At 36.8% G+C, this 22,069-nt stretch overlaps 1 protein-coding gene across 3 annotated transcripts in view; it reads right to left on the reverse strand.

Moving 5' to 3' along the window:
- The window catches only part of VPS41 (VPS41, HOPS complex subunit), a 166,988-nt gene extending 145,766 nt beyond the window's left edge, over nucleotides 1-21,222 (reverse strand). For 2 of the 3 annotated variants that reach the window (XM_011376692.2, XM_023521282.1), the window contains exons 1-2: nucleotides 21,174-21,222; nucleotides 12,595-12,633 (exon numbers count right to left, since the gene is read on the reverse strand). In XM_011376692.2, coding sequence (XP_011374994.1) covers nucleotides 12,595-12,633; nucleotides 21,174-21,194 — 60 coding nt within the window. In that variant the 5' untranslated portion in view covers nucleotides 21,195-21,222. Of the gene's footprint in view, nucleotides 1-12,594; nucleotides 12,634-21,111 lie in introns of all 3 variants that reach the window. The other variant, XM_011376693.2, reaches the window with a different exon arrangement.
- Nucleotides 21,223-22,069: the final 847 nt, after the last annotated feature.

Below are 22,069 nucleotides of genomic sequence, written 5' to 3' on the forward strand. Positions count from 1 at the left end.
TTTTATAAATAACTATTTTATAAGTGTTTATAATAATTATTTTCTAGATAAATAACATTATTTGTTTTATGGTAAAATAGGAATTTCATTAGAATTATTAATGTTACTTATAAATTAGCCAGACAATTCATTATTCTCCAGAAGATAAAGCAAAGTTCAAAGATTCTGAAATTGATATCTTTTCCTACTAGTTGAATGTCAAAATCTATAATATCACCCAAAATATCATTTTATACATGAGGAGTTCCAAAGAAGATTTTTTTTTTTTTTTTAATCTTGTCCAGTTCTACAAAGGTATACAGAAGAAGAGTATGGCATAAAATTAGAGAGGTCACTGAAGTGAAGTTGGAGGCAGTCGAACTAGAGAGGTTAGATGACCAGGCTTTGGAGCTGGATGACTGGGTTTAAATCCATTTACTAAATAGGTGACCTTGGGCAAATTAACTAAACATTCTAACTCTGTTCCTTCATCTGCAAAACAGAAGCTATAATCATGGCCAAATCATAGGGCTGATTAATATCCCTAAAGAGCTTACCAAAGTGTCAAGAACTGTTTCCTATACTAAATAATATGTTTCTTATTGTAATGCTCTTTATTATCAGAATAGAGTCCCAACACTGCTCGTTCCACTATATCACCATTGCTCCAAAGGCAGCTCAGAACTTTCCTCTATAAGAAGTAACTTGTAGGATTTTAAAAATCAAATCAAATCAAATCCCACATATTAGTGTGCTCACCTGCTTTTGTTTAAAACTATATTTAATATGAAAGCATATTATTTGTTTCACCCTAAACAAAACCATTATAAAAGGAGTATTCAATGGATTAAACAGTACCACTTTATTCAGAAATAAATTATCTGAAAATACAGATGTCAATCTTTAGGCTTAGAAGTCTCTTTCCTTTAACTGCCTAAAAGTGGAGTTTACTCAGTTTCCTACAACACAACTAAGCTAGATACTTAGGAATCTTCTTGATTCCTCCACCTAGCTCATCTCTCACATATTATCCTATACTTCCTATTGAATGAACTTGAGAAGCATTTCCTCTTTGCCTTCTGCTACTGTCTAGCCCAGACCCCTATATCCCTACTATCTCTTATAGGGACTTTTGCTAGAACTTCCTGCCATGGGTGTCTCCTTCCAGTTCATCTGTCACCAGCTCCTACCCTCACCCCCAACAATCTAGGCTTTGGCTAGCTTTCCAACGTACACAGGATTAAGTACAAACTGTCTGGTTTGACACATTAGGAACTTCATAACCTCACCATAGTATCCTTGTCCAGCCTCATTTCCTCAACTTCCTCCTATATTCCAGACACCCTGAAGGCCTCATGGTTGGCTGAATGTGCACCACACATGTTTATGACTTGGTCTCTGCACCGTATGTTCTCTCCTTCTCAAAGACGTGCCCAGCCTCTTTGCCTAGACTCATCCTGCACATTAACTCTTGAAGACTCCAAATAAAGCCATTCTGACTAATCATTCACTTTGTGTTCCCATAGTACTGTGCTGCCTCCTACACTGCAGAGTCATCTCTTCCCTGGGAATTGTAAAGATCTTAAGAGTGTCAAATGGGAATGAATTTATTTTGAAGATAACATACTTCTTTGTTATGCTTTTCAAAAGTAACATGCCATCTGAAAAATAGTCTGGCTTTTCATTTCAAGGTAGATCTCAGGGGATTTTGTGTGCTCATCACAGATGACAGTAGCTCATGCAATAATATCTGACTTTGGTGGGAACCCGCAGTCCCAGAGCTGGCAGCAAATCTGGTGCTGTGTAGGCCTGACAGCCCCATGCCTCACTGAGATACCCCTCCAACTAACCCACAAATTACCTGTGGCAAGCCTGCTCCCAGGCAACCCAGTCCCAAGCATGTACTTTCCTTGGGTCACAAATTCAACAGCAAACAACAGCACTCAGTTTGTGCAGCCCATGCACAGCTCATGCATCCCAGGAGAGACTTTCAGTGGCATGCTACAAACCCCTGCCAATGAACTTCAGCAATTCTTGAACAAATCTTGGGTGTTTGATGCCTGATGAGGGTAGCAGCTGGCCTTGCTACAATCTGAGACTTTTACAAGAAACCACAGAGACAGCACCAGTGGCATATAAACTGACACTGCAATGGCAGGGGGAAATCTGCTCAATATATCCAGGTGACTCCCTAGGTCACTGCACCATGCACGTATCATCCAGAAACTCTTCCAGTTGTGGAGTCTTATGTGCAACTGACAGGCAGCCTCAGGCACTGAGCACTGGTCTTTCTGCTAAACCGCCCCAGGCCCAGTACTAGGAGTAACTGGATGGCAGCTTATAGCATTGTCTCTTCCACTTAGCTATAGATCCTGCATAGGCAGCAAACATCTGTGGATCACTATGTAGCTCTCAACAGGTAGCCCTGAGCAATTAAAGGTGGCAGCTGACCTTGGCCTACTGGGGGAACCCCCGCCCCCCCCCACACCAAAGGGGCCACAAAACCAACACAGTTGGAGGCTGGCACTAGACCACAACAGAGCAAATCTTGACTAGCCCCATAAGCAATATAAGCAAAGAGTGGTCTCAAGAACACAAGCCTGTTAGGGCAAATCCAACTCTGTAGGGTCAGACTCCACACAGCAACTCATACCCTGTGGACACAGCCAATTCTCAGTTAGTCAGCCGGAGCATTAATCCCATCCACTGATGTGCTAACAGCAATAAAAGCTTAGCTACAACAGAAGATCACGTACGACCCACACAAAAATCACGTCCAGAGCCCCTGGCACAGGTGATTAGGGAGAGTGTGCCACTGGGACACACGAGACATCTTCTACATAAAGATATCTGGCCAAGGCTAAGAGATGAAACAAATCTTCCTAACACATATGAATGAACACAGAGGCTAATAAAATGAGAAAACAAGGAAACATGACACAAATGAATTAACAGGAGAAAATTACAGCAAATAATCCAAACAAAATGGAGACAAGCAACCTCTAGAGACAGAGTTCAAAATAATGGTTATAAGGATATTCAATGAACTAAGGGGGAGAATGGATGAGCTCAATGAGAACCTCAACAGAGAGATAGTAAGCATAAAAAAGAACTTAGAAACCATAAAAAAAGAACCAGACAATAACTGAAATGAAGAACACACTAGAAGGATTCAACAGGAAACTGGACAAAGCAGATGACTGAATCAGCGAACTGGAAGACAAAGTAGCAGAAAACACCCAATCAGAACAGCAAGAAAAAAAAAAAAGAATGAAAAAAATGGGGATAGCTTAAGAGACCTCTAGGACAACATGAAGTGTAACAATATCTGTATCATAGGAGTACCCGAAGGAGAAGTTAGAGAACAAGGGATTGAGAGTCTATTTGAAGAAATAATGACAGAAAACTTCCCTAACCTGAAGAAGGAATCAGACATACAAGTTCAGGAAGCACAGAGTCCCAAACAAGAGGAATTCAAACAGACCTGTACCAAGACACATCATAATTAAAATGCCAAAGGTCAAAGACAAAGAGACTCTTAAAAGCAGCAAGAGAAAGGCAGCTAGTTACTTACAAGGGTATCCCCATAAGAATGTCTGCTGATTTTTCAACAGAAATTTTGCAGGCCACAAGGGACTGGCAAGAAATATTCAAAGTTATGAAAAACAAGAATCTGCAACCATGAATATTCTACCCAATAAGGCTTTCAATTAAAATGGAAGGTGAGATAAAGAGTTTCCCAGATAGGTAAAAGCTTAAGGAATTCATCGGCAACAAGCCAGTATTACAAGAAATCCTAAAGAGACTTCTGTAAAAAAATGTGTGTGGGGGAGTAAAAAAGATAAAAGAAAAAACAAATACAAATAATAAAATGGTAGTAACTATGTACCTATCAGTAATCACTTTAAATGTAAATGGATTAAATGCTCCAATCAAAAGAAATAAGGTAGCCAAATGGATAAGAAAACAAGACCCATGCATATGCTGTCTACAAGAGACCAACCTCAGATCCAATGATATTTCATGCAAATAGAAATTTAAAAAAAAAAGCAGGGTAGCAATACTTATATCAGACAAGACAAACTTTAAAACAAAGGCTAAAAGAGACAAAAAAGGGCATTACATAATGATAAAGGGATCAATACATCAAGAGTACATAACCCCAGTAAACATACACGCATGCACACAAGGTAGGAACACCTAGGAACATAAAGCAATTATTGACTGACATAAAAGGAGAGATTAACAGTAATACACTCATAGTAGGGGACTTTAACACTCATTGACACCGATAGACTGATTTTCCAAACTGAAAATCAAAAAGGAAACAGTGGGCTTAAATGACACACTAGACCAGATGCATTTAAAAGATATTTTCAGAGCATTTCATCCCAAAGCAGCAAAATATACATTATTCTCAAGTGCACATGGACCATTTTCCAGGATAAACTACACGTTAGGCCACAAAGCAAGGATCAGTAAATATAAGAAAACTGAAATCATAACAACTGTCTTCTCCAATCACAATAGTATAAAACTAGAAATCAATTACGAGCCACAGGGAGCCTCTCTGCAAGGATTCTACCCTCTTTTCTTGAGCCCAAACTTCTTTCTCCCACCCTGACCCAAGAACTCTCCCAACCCACAATCTGACCACCTCAGGGACCCCGTCAGACAGCCCCCAGGACTCCTAGAGCAGAAGGCATTCCAGCCCTATTGGTCTGTCCTTAGCATTTGATTGGCCCCCAGACCTGCCCACTTCTGTCCCCGAGCCCGCCGCAAAAAAAAAAAAAAAAAAAAAAATACACGAACACATGCAGGCTAAATAATAATGAGTGGGTTAACAATGAGATCAAGGAAGAAAACAAAAACTACCTATAGATAAATGAAAATGAAAACACAACTCAAAATCTATGAGACAGCGAAAGCAATTCTAAGAGGGAAACTCACAGCAATACAGACCTACCTCAAGAAACAAGAAAAAGTTTACACTTAAACAATCTAACCTTACACTTAAAAGAACTAGAAAAAGAACAGCAAACAAAGCCTAAAGTGAGTAGAAGGAAGGAAATACTAAAGATCAGAATGGAAATAAATGAAATAAAGTCTAGAAAAAACAATACAAAAGATTAACAAAACCAAGAGCTGGTTCTTTGAAAGGATAAACAAAATTGGTAAACTCTCAACCAGATTCATCAAGGAAAAAAGAGAGACGACTCAAGTAAAGAAAGTCAGAAATGAAAGAGGAGAACTATGGACCCCGCATAAATACAAAGGATCATAAGAAAATACTATGAGTAATTATATGCTAACAAATTGGACAATCTGGAAGAAATGGATACCTTCATAGACTGAGTCAAGAAGAAAGAGAACATCTGAACTGACTGATTACCACTAACGAAATCAAATCAGTAATCAAAAACCTCCCAAAAAACAAAAGTCCTGGACCAGACGGCTTCACAGGTGAATTTTATCAAACATTCAAAGAAGAATTAACAGCTATTCTTCTCAAACTATTCCAAAAATTCAAGAAGAGGGAAGGCTCTCTAATATTTTTTACAAAGCCACCATTACCTTGATTCCAAAACCAGACAATGACATTACAAAGAAAAGAAAATTATAGGCTAATATCTCTTATGAACATTGATGCAAAAATCCTCAAGAAAATATTAGCAAACCGAATTCAGCAATACATTAAAAATGTCATACATCATGATTAAGTTGGATTTATTCCTGGGATGCAAGGTTGGAACAATAGCTGCATATCAGTTAATGTGATACAACACATTAACAAATTGAAAGATAAAAATCATATGATCATATCGATAGATATAGCATTCATCAAAATCCAGTCTCCATTTATGATAAAAACTCTCAGCAAAGTGGGAATAGAGGGAACATACCTCAACATAATAAAGGCCATATATGACAAATCTACAGCTAACATCATACTCAATGGGGAAAGGCTAAAAGCATTTTCCTTAAGAAAAGGAATGAGACAAGGATGCCCATTTTCACCAGTCCTCTTCAACATTGTATTGGAAGTCTTAGCCACAGCAATAAGACAAGAAAGAGAAATAAAAGGCATCCGAATTGGAAAGGAAAAAGTAAAATTCTCATTATTTGCTGATAACATGATACTATATATAGAGAACCCTAAAGATTTCACCAAAAAACTGTTAGAACAGATCAATGAATTCAGTAAAGTAGTAGAATACAAAATTAACATTCAGAAGTCAGTTGCATTTTTATACACCAATGAACTTTCAGAAATTAAGAAAACAATCCCATTTACAATTGCATCAAAAACAATAAAATATCTAGGAATCAAACTAACCAAGAAGGTGAAAGACCTGTTCTCAGAAAATGTTAAGTCATTGGAAAAAAAAAATTAAGAAGATACAAATAAATGCAAGCATATACCATGCTTGGGTATGGTATATACCCCAAAAGAAAGAATAAAGATCATTAAAATTGCCATACTACCCAAAGCAATCTATAGATTCAATGTAATCCTTATCAAAATACTAATGGCATTTTTCAGAGAACTAGAACAAATAATTCTAAAATTTATATAGAACCATAAAAGATCCCGAATAACTACGGCAATTTTAAGAACCAAGTTGGAGGTATCACATTACCTGATATGAAACCATAAGTCTACAGTAACCAAAACAGCATAATACTAGCATAAAAAGATACATTAATTAATGGAACAGAATAGAATCCAGTAATAAATCCACATCTACACCGTCATTTAATATATGAGAAAGGAGGCAAGAATAGATAATGAGGTACAAACAGTCTTCAATAAATGGTGTTGGGAAAACTGGACAGATACATGCAAAAAATGAAACTGGGCCACCTTCTTACACTGTATACAAGAACAGATTTAAATGTAAAACCTGAAACCATAAAACTTCCAAAAGAAAACATAGGCAGTAAACTCTCTGATACTGCTACTAGTAATTTCTTTTCTGATATATCTCCTCAGGCAAGGGAAACAAAAGAAAAAAATAAACAAATGAGACTTCATCAAACTAAAAAGTTTTTGCACAGCAAAGGATACCATCAACAAAATGAAAAGATGACCTACGGAATGAGAGAAGATATTCACTTATAATACATCTGATAAAGGGTTAATATCCAAAATATATAAAGAACAAATACAACAATAAAAAAAAACAAACAATACAGTTTTAAAAGAGCAGAAGACCTGAATAGATATTTCTCCAAAAAGGAAATACAGATGGCAAACAGACACATGAACAGATGCTAAAGGTCACTAACCATCAGAGAAATACAAATTAAAACTACAATGATATTTAACTTCATATCTGTCAGAATGAGTATCATCAAAAATCAAAGAAAAATAAGTGTTAGCGAGGATGCAGAGAAAAGGGAACTCACGTACACTGTTGGTGGGATTGCAAATTGGTACAGCCGCTATGGAAAACAGTCTGGAGGTTTCTCAAAAAATTAAAAATGGATCTACCTTTGACCCAGCAACTGCACTTCTGGGTATTTATTCAAAGAAAACTAAAACAGTAATTCATAAAGATCTATGCATCTGTATGTTCATGGCAGCACAATTTACAATAGCCAAGATATGGAAGCAACCTAAATGCCCATCAACAGACAACTGGATAAACAAGTTATGGTTCATATATACAACGGAATATTACTCAGCCAAAAAAAAAAAAAAAATAGAAATCCTACCATTTGCAACAACATGGAGGGACCAAGAGGTTATTACTCTGAGCGAAATAACTCAGAGAAAGGCAAATACCATATGACTTCACTTATATGCAGAATCTAAGGAATAAAAAGAACAAACTAATTGAAAATAGACCCACAAAAAAAAAATTGAAAACAGAGGACAATCTGGTGATGGCCAAAGGGGATGGCAGTTAGGGGGCTGGGAGAAAGGGGTGAAGGGTTAAAGATGGGGAGCACAGCATAGGGAATGCAGTCAGCAGTAATGTAATGGCTATGTGTAGAGCCAGAGGGGTGATAAAGTAATCAAGGGGATCATTTCATAAACTATATAAATGTCTAACCAGTGTACTGTATACTTGAAACTAATAATAAAACAAAATGTTTTTAAAAAGTTATTTAAATAAAGTGAAAAGAAAACCCACAGAATAAGAGGAAATCTTTGCAAATCATATATCTGGTAAGGGACCTGTATAGAATATACAAAGTACTCTTACTACTCAATAACAGAAAAACAAATAATCCAATTTAAAAAGGATAAAGCACCTGAATAGGAATTTTTTTCAAAAAAAAAAAAAATTACAAATGGCTAGTAAGCACATAAAAAAATACTCAACATCATTAATTATCAGGAAAATGCAAAATGAAATCACAATAAGATATTGTTTCACATCCATTAAGACAGCTGTAACTAAGACAGCTCTAAACAAAATAAAATAAAATAACAAACACTGGTGAGAATGTGAAAAACTTCGAACTCTTATACAGTTATTGTTGGTGACAGTAAATTGGTGCAGCCATTTTAGAAAACAGTCTGGAAGTTCCTCAAAAGGTTAAACATAGAGTTACTATATGAACCAGTAATTCCTCTACTAGGTATATACTCAAAAGAATAGAAAACATATGTCCACACAAAAAGTTGTACATGAATGTTCGTAGCAGCATTATTCATAATAGCCCCAAAGCGGAAACAACCCAAACATCCATCAACTAATGAACTGATAAAATGTGGTATATCCAGACAATCGGATATCTGGCAACAAAAAGAAATGAAGGTTCAATCCATTCCACAGCATGGATGAATCTTAAAAACATTATGCTGAGTGATAAAAGCCAAACACGAAGGCCACATATTGTGATTTCACTTATTTGAAATGTCTAGAATAGGCAAATCCATATTAGTTTCATAGGGCTGGGAAGTTTGGGGAAAAATGGGAGTATGACTGCTAACAGATATAGGATTTCTCTTTGGGATGATGAAAATGTTCTAAAGTTGATTTTGGTGATAGCTGCACAACTCTGTGAATATACTAAATACTGTTGAACTGTACATTTTAAATCAGTGAATTGTATAGTATGTGAATTAAACCTCAATAAAGCTGTTTTACATTTAAAAAAAAAAAACAAGAAATCACCTCACAGTTGTCAAGATGGCTACTATTAAAAAAAGAAAGTGTTGGCAGCAGAAATTAGAACCCTTGTGCACTGTTAGTGGGAACATAAAATAGTGCAGCCTATATGGAAAACAGTATGATGGTTTCTCAAAAAATTAAAAATTGAATTACCATGTGATCTAAATATTTACTTCTGGGTATATATCCAAGAGAAATAAAGAAGTTTTTTCAAAGAGATATTTGTACAACCATGTTCACTACAGGATTGTTCACTGCACCTATTGCTTCCACAGTAGTTGGAAGCAATCTAAGTGTCCATCGATGGATAAACAAAATGTACATACAATGGAATATTATTCAGCCTTTAAAAGGAAGGAAATCTGAAACATGCAACAAAGTAAATCTTGAGGATACTATACTAAATGAAATAAGCTAGACACAAAAAGAGAAATACTGTATGATTACATTTGTATGAGGTACCTAGTCAAATTCATAGAGACAGAAAGTAGATTAGTAGTTGCCAGGGACTAGCAGGAAGGAGAATGGGGAGCTGTTATTAATGGGAGTAAAGTTTCAGTTTTGCAAGATGAAAAAGTTCTGGAAATAGGCTGTTCAACAATGTGAATATACTTAATAACACGAACTGTACACTTAAAAATGGTTGTTAAGATGGCATATTTCATGTTATGTTTATTTTACAATTAAAAAAATTAAAAATAAATTTAAAAAATTTTAAATCACTTCAGAATAACCTAAAACTATGGTCTTCCTGATATAAAAAGTGCAGTCTATATGAAGTGTAGCATTTCATAAAGTGACAAATAAATTATAATACATGGTTGAAAGTATTAAGTATCATTGTTCATAGAAATGGAAATTATCTGAGCACTTGAATAAAGGAGAGATATAAGTATACAAAGGAAGTTCCCAACTTGCGAAAGCTTAATTAAGTTACAAAATCCAATTGGAAGAAGAGACTGAGGAAGAAAAGGAAAAATAAACACTCTTTGGCAATCAAGAGGTATCTGACAATATCAATCCTGGAACTGGAAAATGATTTAAACTGAGGAAGAAATCCAAGACAAACTTTTCCAAGATTGGACTGCAAACTAACTCACTATGTTTAAAAGCCTAAAGTTGGTCCATCAGCAGCTTGACTATTTTGCTGGTCCAGAAACACACTAGAATCAGTAATATCTGGGAGAGCAGCTACTTTCCTAGAGCTAGTGGGGAATCTCTCCAAGCCCTCAGGTTAGAGCACCAGGTTGGCTCTGGTTTAAGATAGCTTTTGACATCTGCGAATGTTGTTTAAAGACTTATGATGAAATATTATGTCAATGTTTTCTTCAGCTAAAAATTTTTAATTCTCACATTGTTTTTTTTTCTATAATAGTTTTGTAGGAATGCTATCTGGTGTTTCAGTTCATTTTTATTTCTTTTTAAATTAAAAAAAAAATTTTGTTACAGTTGACCTACAATATTATATTAGTTCAAGTGTACAACATAGTGATTAGACATTTATATAACTTATGAACTATCGCCCTGATAAGTCTAGTACCCATCTGACACCACATATAGTTACATTATTAACTATATTCCCTATGTCATCCATTATATCCCAGTGACTATTTTTATAACTGTTAATTTGTATATCTTAATCCTTTTATCTTTAGTTTATTTTTAAATGTCTTAGATTTTCCTGGATAACAACAATGGTGATCCTATGGAGGGGGCAAAATACTTGGGTAATTTACTAGGTCTCTCAGTTACATTGGCAAATAAAGTGCATTTTCTTTAACTAGTGGCATTTTGAGGGGCTAGAGGAGGGAGAGGGGAAAGTAGAATGGTGGGGGCTTGAGGGAGAGAGATATGCAGAAGTCAGTCTCCTGTTTTTATGCTATTCTTTAATTTCTGGGCACCCTTAATTTCTCCTGCTTTTCACTTTTCTCTTCACCACCAGGCCTCCAGGGGATGCCTCCCCCTCCTCTTTAGAAGAAGTCTCATCCTAACACTGTCACCTCTGGTTCCACACACTTTCATGTCCACTCCTTTAAATTCCCCAATAGCCAGGGCTCAGATCCACCAGGTCCCTGACATGCACTACTTCTCCACTCAGGGTGGAGCCCTCTCCATCCTCAAGGTCATTTTTCATCTGTATTCTGCCACCTCTAAGGCTCAGCTGGACCCTCTTCATTTCCATCCAGTCTCTGTCTAACTCACTCAGCTCCACGGTCAATCTAGAGCTGGCTCTGCTGGTTTCAGATATTTATTTCTCCACTTATACTGAAGTTTATATTACTCCCTGCTTCCTAATTATGCTGGAAGCATGGGGTACGTGTGCTTTTGTTTGCTCTCCTGTGGATCCATTTAGCAGCTGAAAGATGTGCAGAAAGATTTAGATTTAGGTGGCTGTCAACATCTTCCTCACCTCTGAAATAAAATACCTACACAGGGCTCTAACACTGCAGGACTCTGTACCAGTGTTTCTGAAGACACAGGGTTCTCACTAAACTAGAGATATTCAAAAATAAGAATGGTGACCTGAAATACTTTTCAATACTTTATTTAAAATTGACAAATATTATATCCTAGCTATAAGCAAACTCAGTAATGCATTACTAGGAGCCCTAAAAAGAGTATCAGAGGTCCTTAGTAGTGAAAATGTTAGGAACCATGACTAGTCAAACTACAAATGTATGATGGTATAATATGTAAGATGTTCTCTAGAGTAAGTGTATAAGCCCACATTTGCCCTGACAAAGCAAACAAAATTCATATAATAACTATATGCAATATCAACCCAAGTTTAATAGACTATAAAAATTGCAATCATTTTGCTATGGATTTCTAGCAGGTTACCATAGATACATTTATATTCCTCTGAGCTAAATATTAAAAGGAAAAAATATAATTATTTTTAGTCCATCTATAAAATAGTAAGCTAATTAATCTGCATTATGCTTAAACATTTCTTCTGCATAGTCTTGAAAAAGAATTTTTTAAAAAGTCTTTCCTTATACATTATTTTTTTCTCCTTAAAATACAGTCTTTCATACAACTTAGCTCCTGACAACTTTTAAGGTAATTACCTTCTTTTGATTTTATGAAATACACTATAATTTCAATGATTCAGAAATTATATCAATGAGCATGCCATATTTATTAAAAGAATGATGAAAGAATAAATATTGAACTTACAATGGATTTTCTTCTTTAATGTCAAGATTAATTTGTAAAATTTTGCATCAATTTTCCTACTGCTTCAGGTTAAAATATTGTTCAAGATGAAGAGAAAATTTTTTGATTCTTTCCCTGTTTATTTTTAAGCTGATCTATTTTATAGTTTTAAAGACAACTAGCATGTTCTTCCTCAAGGCACAATCCTCTATGGCCCTACTTTACCACCCAGCCTTGGGAATGCTGCATTTTAGCAAGGCAAAACAAGTTCACGATGATAACGTGATTAGCTAGAAAACCCCAAGCTCCTGAACCACCACCACCTTACCTCAGACTCATCGGTAGATTCTTCAAAAGACCCGGTTTCCTACAAAACACAGAGGGAGGGGAAACGGTCAGAACAGATGACAAAAGAATAAAAAATATTTTCAAGTGAAGAGTCCTCATGTCTCTACCACCAATACCTACCTGCCCTTTTTTGGAGGTAATTTACAATTACAGTTTAAATGACTCCACATAGTCTGACTCTCACAGGACTCCTACTTCTCTACACCCTGAAGGACTGAGATGGTTACTCTGGGGCCACACAAATCCACTGCTCCTGCTGACCTCCAAGTGGTCAGCAGGTTAACAAATGATGCCAGGAATTGTTATGTGAGTACATGGAAGGCTTTTCTCTTGCTAAAAATGCAAATTGGTCTGGCAAAGCAGCCTTACTAATCTCAGAAGGGAAGAGGAAATTGCCATCTCAAATTATCTATAAGCCAATTTTTATAATGAAAAGCTCTTGTGCTATTAATTATTATGCTATTAACCTGGTTGAATTAAAATGATTGTCTTGCTTAAACAGCTCTTACAAAAGAATTCTTCTCGAGTGGTACGTATCAGACAGTGTGCAAACAAGCTGTATAATTTACATCTACTCTTTAAACCATTAACTGGAAGACAAATTCTGCCATTTAACACAGTTTTCCTCTTGCTAGATAATGAATCTTGCTGCTCTGGAAAAAACAAAGCAAAAAGGAAAAAAAATTGACTTGATCCTGCTAATCTCTCACCTGTCCACTGAAAGGGAGAATGTGCTGATGCCACGCATCCTCAAAGAGGTCAGCAAAATGAAGATTTACTTAGCGTACTTATAGATATCAATAGCAATAAAAGGTTACAACTAATATGCTGACACTGAATGTAAGTATTTTACAATCCACAAGATAAAGAAAAACAAAAAAAAGGGACATTTTAGATATAACTAATATTTTTCAAGAAAAAAAATGAACGTTTTAAAGAAAGTTAGATGCATATATTACTCAATGCAAATTGGATAGCAGGATAAATACAAATCTGGTGTTTGAAAACATTTTAATTTTGTTCATGGACAATCACTAAGAACACGGCAGGTGGCACAGGTTGCCTGGGGATCAGCCTTGTGAACAATACAGTCCCAGTTCTCAAAGGCCATCTGTAAAATGGAGATGAAAGTTACATGTAATTATTTTACTGTAGTTATATCATTAACCATGATGAACATGAGAACCTCCTCTACATTCCAATGCAGCCTACTTAGTTTAATGTTACTCTAAGTATTAGGAAGTTATTATTAATTTGGAGCTACAATCTATCCACAGTAACTTTATGTTGGTAGCACCAACATGATACATTAAAAAGCCAATTATTCTACTACTATTTCATAGTTCCCCAGAGAGTTAATGACACATATCATGCCTACCCTTCTAAATTGTTTCTACTCTGTGCTAACTAGCTTCAGTTCAAGGTTTTAGTCCACTTACCATCCTGATCGTTCTCTTTTGGTCACACGCCACTTAATAACAGTCACTATTCTGACATCTTTATCTTTATCTATCTATCATATATATTACCATAATGCTAAATGCTTTACTGGTAGCATCTTGAAATTTCCTAATTACCCCTGAGATAAGAACGCTGAGGCTTAGAGGCTGAACTTCTAACATCCTTACCATCCCTAACAGTCCTTGATATTAAGTTATCAGTATTAGCAAAAACAGGCTTTGACAACTGTGCCAATGAACCACACACACATTCCTATCCCCCAACTCCAGAACTCTAAAAAGACACTTAACTATCTTTTCAGAAAATTACATTAAACCTAAGAAACTTTTTTTCTTATTTAGAATTCATTCAAATATGCACGAGGGGTAAAGGGCAAATATCCCACTTACATTCTTGATTAAAACAAAAACATAAGTCCCCATCCAACAATTTCAATCCCCAAACTCTAAACCAAATTATACTCTTGCTTCTCACTGTAAAGCAGGCAGTGCCAGAATCTGACACTTCAAAGCATGCAGACCTCAGAAACTTGAGTCTTCAGGGAAAACCAGGCTTTCAGGGGCACTTCCCATGGATGCTGGTATCAATCAAGAACATTTCCCCAGAACACTCTCAGACTTATCCTAAGCACCAAGCACCAGCACAAACCTCCCAAACATAGCTGTGACTTCAAAAAAAAAAAAAAATATATATATATATATATATATACATATATATATATATTACACTTTTGCCCACAATCATACCAAAGCAATGCATGAATGACTTCAAGAATTAGCCAGTTCTGTTATTTCTTAGTTTCATTCATTCATCAAGTCTCTCTGCTTAATGCTCTAGAGACAGACAGGCAAACAAGACATGACCTGAAACATCCCCAGTAAGGGATCCAAGAGGCAAGAAAACTTGAGAAAGGTTACAATTATTACAATTTAGAGTCATTGGTTTTCAAATATTTTTTAATTTCACACTCTATCTTTCAAAGAATCTAACTTCGAATTATGAAAATATAAGTTATAAAATTGTGCTGTTCTCTAAGTGAAATAAGCCAGACAAAATCACAAATATTGTAGTATCCTTTTATATGAGAAAGCAGAACAGAGGTTAGCAGGGCTGGGGAAGGGAGTGATGAAGGGTTATTTCTCAATGGGTACAGAGTTTCAGTTTGTGATGATGAACAGTTCTAAAGATGGGTGGTGACAGTGGCTGCACAATATGAATGTACCTAATGCCAATGAATCACAAACTTAAAAATGATTAAAGTGGTAAATATTATGTTATGTATATTTTACCACAATAAAAAAAATTGTGATGTTCTGGTAGAAACAAAAATGATGGGCTAGAAGGTACCCAGTGACACACATGTACACCGAACGAATTCTGGGCAACAGGCTAAAAGCTAAACTAGACAATTGTTTCATTTTACCTTTCTTTTGCAAATCAATCCTTAAACTCAACCATCTATCCAAACCTAATGATCTTGGTGCCTTGACATGAAATCCCCCGAATCTATTCATCAACTGCTATCAGGATTACCCTCCTAAAATAGAATTATCTTCCTATACCCCTCAGCTGGCACCAAATACTAACAGCCTTATCCTAATGGTTATCCTTTAAAATACACTGTGGATAAACCCAAAGGTTTTGCCTCTTTGTCCCCCCACTATACTACCCAAAGGAAGAGCTAAACACTCATTTTCTGGTGATGATGATAAGAAATAAGCAGCTGATCTAAAACAGTAACATTTTCCTTCCTCTACATATTACTTTTCTTTTCCACTTAACAAGCAATACCAAGTGGACTTTCTCTAGGCAGATGCTGGAATTATTAGCTCCTATCTAGGAGACACTTACAGAAAGGAGCCTGGAAGAAGGCAGCAAAAAACAGGGATAGAGCTATTCAGACAGAATGTTAATCACCTAGCAGCAGCCCAAGAAAGGTGCTAATTGAGCTCTCAGAAGACTCCTCCAATAAAGACTTTCAACCTACTCCCAACCCTAATCCTAACATCAGCAGAGAGCCCAGAACAGTGGCCTTGAACACAACTCAGCACAGTTGGCCTCAGAGGCCAGAGGGGTCAGGAAGGCTGTCAGTCCAGAAAGAAAGAGAAGCCAGGACCTCCTGGGTTGTAAAGCCCTCAGGATTCTGAGAGTATACACAGTTTGTTGGGGAGGAGAACAAAATTTGGTGAAAAATGAGAGGCTGAAGCCTAAAAAAAAAAACAGCTCCAAACTCTACAGGATGAAGAAACAGAACACAGACCAAGCCCCAGGAATCAGACTGGGCTGGAGATAAGACAGGAAACACTCAAGGCTGTACTGCCACCTTCTCTCCCTTCCCAGCAACCCATGTGTCATAACAGAATTTAATGGAAGAGAGGGCATGATAGCTCCCAATGTCTGACACAGGCACAGGAAAGAGGAAGTATTCTGTGATATGTACTTGATATCCCTGTGTTACAGAGCCTCAATTTCAAAAAGGTTTTGGGTACCCAAGGACTAGGCTGGTTGGGTAGGAAAGATAAAAGAATACCTGGGGAACTAGCAGGAGCAAGAAGACTCAGTTAACTAACCATGTTCAATCCACTAGCCTCAGCTACCGGCCACCACACTTGTCATATTCTGCAAGTAATGAAAAACCTTAATACTTGCCCCACCTTGGTGACTTAGTGACCCAATCCCAAATCTGACTTTGCATTGGAACCATCTAAATTCACTTTGAGGAACTGGCTAATACACTCCATTTCAAATATTCTGATTCAGCTACATAGCTATAAATAAGAGCCTAGAATCATAAGCATTTGGTAACAAAAACATAAAAAGTACCAAGTACCTAGAAGACAAAAAAGCAACTGTGACTGAGCAGCCATGAATGGGTAGCTGCATGAAACCCAGCAGCCTCTGATCTGACAAGCACTCCCTCTCCAAGGTGGTAATATGGGTGCTAAGAATGCTACTAAAAAATCGGCTAGTGACATCAGCCTCTAGCCAACCAACCCACACGAATATGAAAGGAAAAACTAACAAGGCAATAAGCATGTCCAACTAAGCTAACTTGTGACTATACTTTAGTTAAATGATGGTAAAGAATAGGTCCTCTAAAAAGTTCTCTGATCCTGTGCTTTTGCAACTTCTTGTTTGGGGCTTTGTTTTTCCTTTCGTTATTAGTAAAGTTGCTTTTAAATGCTCTGACGTGGCCAAACTGTAAGAAATGAGAATCGTGCATCCCTAAGATACACCCACATTTGGATGATAAATCGTTGCCCTCTTTATAAGACAACCATTTCAATTTGGCCTCTTTAAAATGCTGTATCTCATGTTATACAAGAGTCCTGGAGAGTAAAATCCTCAACTTTCAGGCAAGAAAACACTCAAATATTTGCTGACTTTTCTTTTACACATGGGGCACAACGACATAGGAATATACATGCTCATGAATGTGCCTCTGATAATCCGTAAATGCTCTACAATAAAGACAGAATTTCCATAATTTCTAAAACAAAGAGGGAGAATTCAAAAAGTAAACTATCCAATTTGGTTAAGGAATAGATGGTCTGATTGACCAAAAATTTTAATGGACTAGGTTCCCTGCTGTCTGGTAGGAAAGATGACAGGATACCTGGGGAGCTGGCAGAATGAGGAGTGCAGGGAATGTATTCTACAACACATATGAATTAATAACTTTCAAAAGTTTCAATTAAATTAAAAGGCCAACACAAATTCTACTGAACCTTACGATTTGACATTTTCAATTGAGAAGGCCAGTCTCCCCCTAATAAATTAATTTAAACACTTTATTAAGCACCTAGGACCTATAAAGCACTAGCCCTGTGAGAGATACAGACATGAGTAAGCTCTCGTCCTTATTCTTGAGGACTCAGCAATCTGTAGAAGAGATAAGACAAATACACAAACAACCAGACTTCAAGCAGAATGTTATTCATAAGGGACGTCTGGACAAATACTGTTGGGCATCTATGATTATGAAGGTCAACTATAAATCTTTCTGGTGCTAGATAAAACTGCTGTTTAGAAGATTTCCAGGCAGAACGCAGGATCTTAACTTTTCCTGTGAACTATATAACATACGTGTAGTTATTTTTGTGGACTACCTTTACCACACTCAGCATAAACAAAGAGCTCTCAATAACTCTTAGAAAATGTTCACTCATATCCAAAAAGTGACTTTTGGTTTGAGGGTCTATGAACTGTTTTACGTTAATTCACTTAGTACACATCTCACTATTTTGATTCTTCCTAAAATTAAAGGGGGGAGGGGAGATAAAGCAATCACCAAAGAACACCATGCTTAGGAAAATTAAGAAGAGAGGTTTACTTCTGTATTGCTCATCATGAAGGGCTGTTTGCATTCACAGTACACGGTGCTAAGCAAAAAATCTTCCTCTGCCATAACCTGTCATCGTAGTTACTTCTAAAACACATCTCACTTCTTAAAGCATTCAGGGGGGAAAAATTATGTCAAGATTTTCTAAAAAGCTCAAAGTATCAGAACAGAACAATGAGAAAATTTATTTAACTCACTTTTGTATACTTTCAGCCTTCAAATACTTTAATAAAGGCCTACTATATTTAATGCAAAATGCACAAAGCACAGTGAGAAAGTTTAACCATTTTTAATTGAAAAAGGGCTGATAATATATACAATTATTTACTAAATTTCTTTAAAAACAGAACAACAGTTTGTGAATATTTGCTCCTTTCTGCTATTGATAATAGGCTACTGGTCTTTTTGAAAATGACACTGACACCACAGACTAAGAGGGAGGAGTGAATGCCTGCTCTAACCATATGCTGGCAGTTAAAACATCAAAGATGAAATGATGATGTGAAGGAAATTTAAGAAGGTGATAAGGGCTAATTCTATTCATAAAATAAAAAAATAATTTAGAATTACATTCTTAAGTATTTTTTAAAAGGCAGGATGTTCTAGTGAAAAACCATAGCTTTGAAGAGAGAAGATGGGATTTATTATAGATATAAGTCTGAGGAAGTTACTTAAGTTGTCTGAATTTCAATTTATTTATCTGCAAAATTCACTGCTAACACATACTGAGTGTCAAGCACTATTCTAGTTGTCAGACATACAGCAGTGAACTAATCCTTGCCATTGTGGAGCTTCCATTCTAATGGGAAGAATATACAAAAACATACAGAATGGACAGAAAAAATAAAGATGAGCGCTAAGGAGAAAAATGCAGGAAAGAGGTTTCATAGAATGGTCAGGGAAAGTCTCACTCAAAAAGATAACACTCGGACAAAGACATGAAAGGAAATGGGTGAGAAAGCCCTGTAGATATCTGGGGTCAAAAAAGGGAGCAGCAGAACAACAGTCCTTAGGTAGAAACATGCCAGTCTTGTTGAAGCTAGAGAAAGCAAGTAGAGCTGATGCAAAGTGATGGAAGGGAAGAGCAGTGAAAAATGAGGTCAGAGAAAGGGGACAGAGAAATGGGGGCAAGGCCCTGTAGGGCAACTAGGCTATTACAAGGACTCTCGCTTTTCCTCAGAGTGCAATGAGAAGCCATTGGAAGGTTTGGAACATAGGTGCTTGTCCTGACTTACATATCAGAAAAAAACATTTGCCACACAGAATTCTTCTGTGAGGACCAAATGCAAAGTAAAAACTGAAAAATGCTGTAAAATTCAAATCATCCTAATTTTATCACTAACTTTCTACATGTCTTTCTACATCAGACAGCTTTGTCAAACTCCTCTCCTGCACAAAATAGTAAATACAAAAAGCAACTGTCTCCATTTCTACTACCTTATATCTAAGAATGTTAAGTTCTTCTTTTTGCTCTTAAATCAAATCACCAAAAAACTGTATTTCAACACGAAAGATGAACAGTATGAAAACCAATTTCATCACTATCATCAAACCCAGCAATGAGTCATGAAATTACATGTCAATGAGCATTTTCCTTTGAATTGCCATGAACAGAAAAGGGAGGCTCCTGTGGTAAGTAGGGGACTCCTCTGTTATCACAATTAAGCACCCAAACCAAATATCTAACTTATTTCTTAATTATTGGCATAAATCAAATGTACACAGGGCAAATTTTCATTATATAAATGAAGTTATGTTGCAAATGGTACAAATTATAAACTAGGTAAACTTCTGTTATTGTGGTACTAAACAGCTCATCATCAAATCCCTGCTTAGAGGCAATTTTGGAAACTGATGGCCCCATTAATTTGTGACGAAAAACAGTGCCAAGCTGAAATGACCCTGTTAATGGAAAATAAAGGTAGTTCCCCAGGTTCTAGCCTTTGTCTACTCTTTTTTGTGTCCTTTATGATACTCTGTCATTTCAACTAATGCCTGACTGCCACTATTGCCTGTATGAAAATAACTATTGCCTCATTACCTTCTACCCTAAACTCCAGTGCCACATTGCTAGGTGCTGACTGGACATTGCCATCTGATGTCCTACAAGCAACAAATAATGCCTCGTATCTTTTACTATGCCCAATTTTTACTAGACACTTTGACTTTGTGTACTAATTCATTTCAACTAAAACCACCTTCGAAGGACGGCACTTCTTCATCTTGTATTTAAAAGTTAAATAACTAGCCTAAAGCCATATTAAGAAAGAGAACCTACCATAGCGGCTTTGCTTTGTATCTAAATACAACAGATACGAAACACAATTCATCATCTCCTCTCCCAGCCCTTCTGCAAATCCACTCTCACTATCCTACACCGAGTGGAAAGGAATTTAAATTTCAGTCATTTGGCCTCAAAAGTCAAATGTCATCTCTTATGCCTCTCATAAGCAGTAAATCCCTGGGAGCCCACGCTACCTTCAAGCAAAAATTTCACTGAGCACAGGTCACAGGGGAAGACCCCTACCGCCCGCCAAAAAAAAGGGGGCCGCCTCACGATCGCCGGGGGCGGGTTTCGGTAGGCTTTCAGCCTTCCAAGAGCAGGTATCCCACCCGCGTCTCTGCTCCCGAAATGGCCTTTCACTGCCCGCCAGCCCCGCTGTGGGCCTGCCTTGCTCTCCAGCAGCTTCGCACCTCCACATGCTCCATCTCGAGCCCCCAACCACCTTCCTTCTCCCAGCAGTTGCAGCCTTTACCTGTTCCTCTGCTTCCGCCATAGTGCTGACGAGAGTCACGTGACAGACCCGGAACTGAAGGAAAACAGGACGCTGGGGCCCAGGGACTGCTGGGAAATGTAGTTTTAGCCGCATCTGAGCTGGGCGTCTTTTCTAGATGGTGAGGCTGGCTATTGGTTTCTGCTTTCGAACCTGTAAGCTCCATGAAATTATGCTTTGGAGAATCTGAACATTACCATTGTAAATGTTTTATTCTATTGTTGGTCTATTTTTGTGTGTGATTATTATAGTATTTGTTAATATTTACTATGTGTTAGGCCCTGGATTTAATTTTGAATGAATTATCTCATTTAATCCTCCCAGCACTCCCTACTACTATCTCCATTTAGAGAGAACACCGTGCCTTAGAGATCACACAGCTAATGACACACAGTAATAGGATTCAAATTTAGCCTCATTTGATGCCAAAGACTTGATTATCAAATGCTGCTTAGTCTAAGTGTTCTTGCCCTTGTTTTTTAAGTATATTAAGTGAATAGAAAGCAATCTTTGCAGAAGAGAATCAAAGAACAATTTATACTCCAAAAAAATATCTGTTTAGTTCCTACTCCTTGTTTCTTTAAGTTGACATCTTCTTCCGGCATCTGGACATTGACATTAAAAAAGTTCTCTGTTGTTTAATTAAGTTATTTATTAAACTTTTATTGAATATATTCTATAGGCAAATATTCGAGATAGAATAAAAATTTGTCCTTGGTAAAAATATGTAAAACCACTGCATTACTTGCATCCTTGAGAATGAATGATCTCTCCATGTTTCTGGGCATTTTGAACTCTCTTTCCTAATTCTCAGGAATTTGCAGCATCTTGTACAAAGACAGGCATTTTCCTCTTTCCCCTCATCTTTAGTAGCTAGT

The sequence above is a fragment of the Pteropus vampyrus genome, unplaced genomic scaffold (assembly GCF_000151845.1).
Source record: "Pteropus vampyrus isolate Shadow unplaced genomic scaffold, Pvam_2.0 Scaffold302, whole genome shotgun sequence".
In the NCBI taxonomy this organism is placed as follows: domain Eukaryota; kingdom Metazoa; phylum Chordata; class Mammalia; order Chiroptera; family Pteropodidae; genus Pteropus; species Pteropus vampyrus.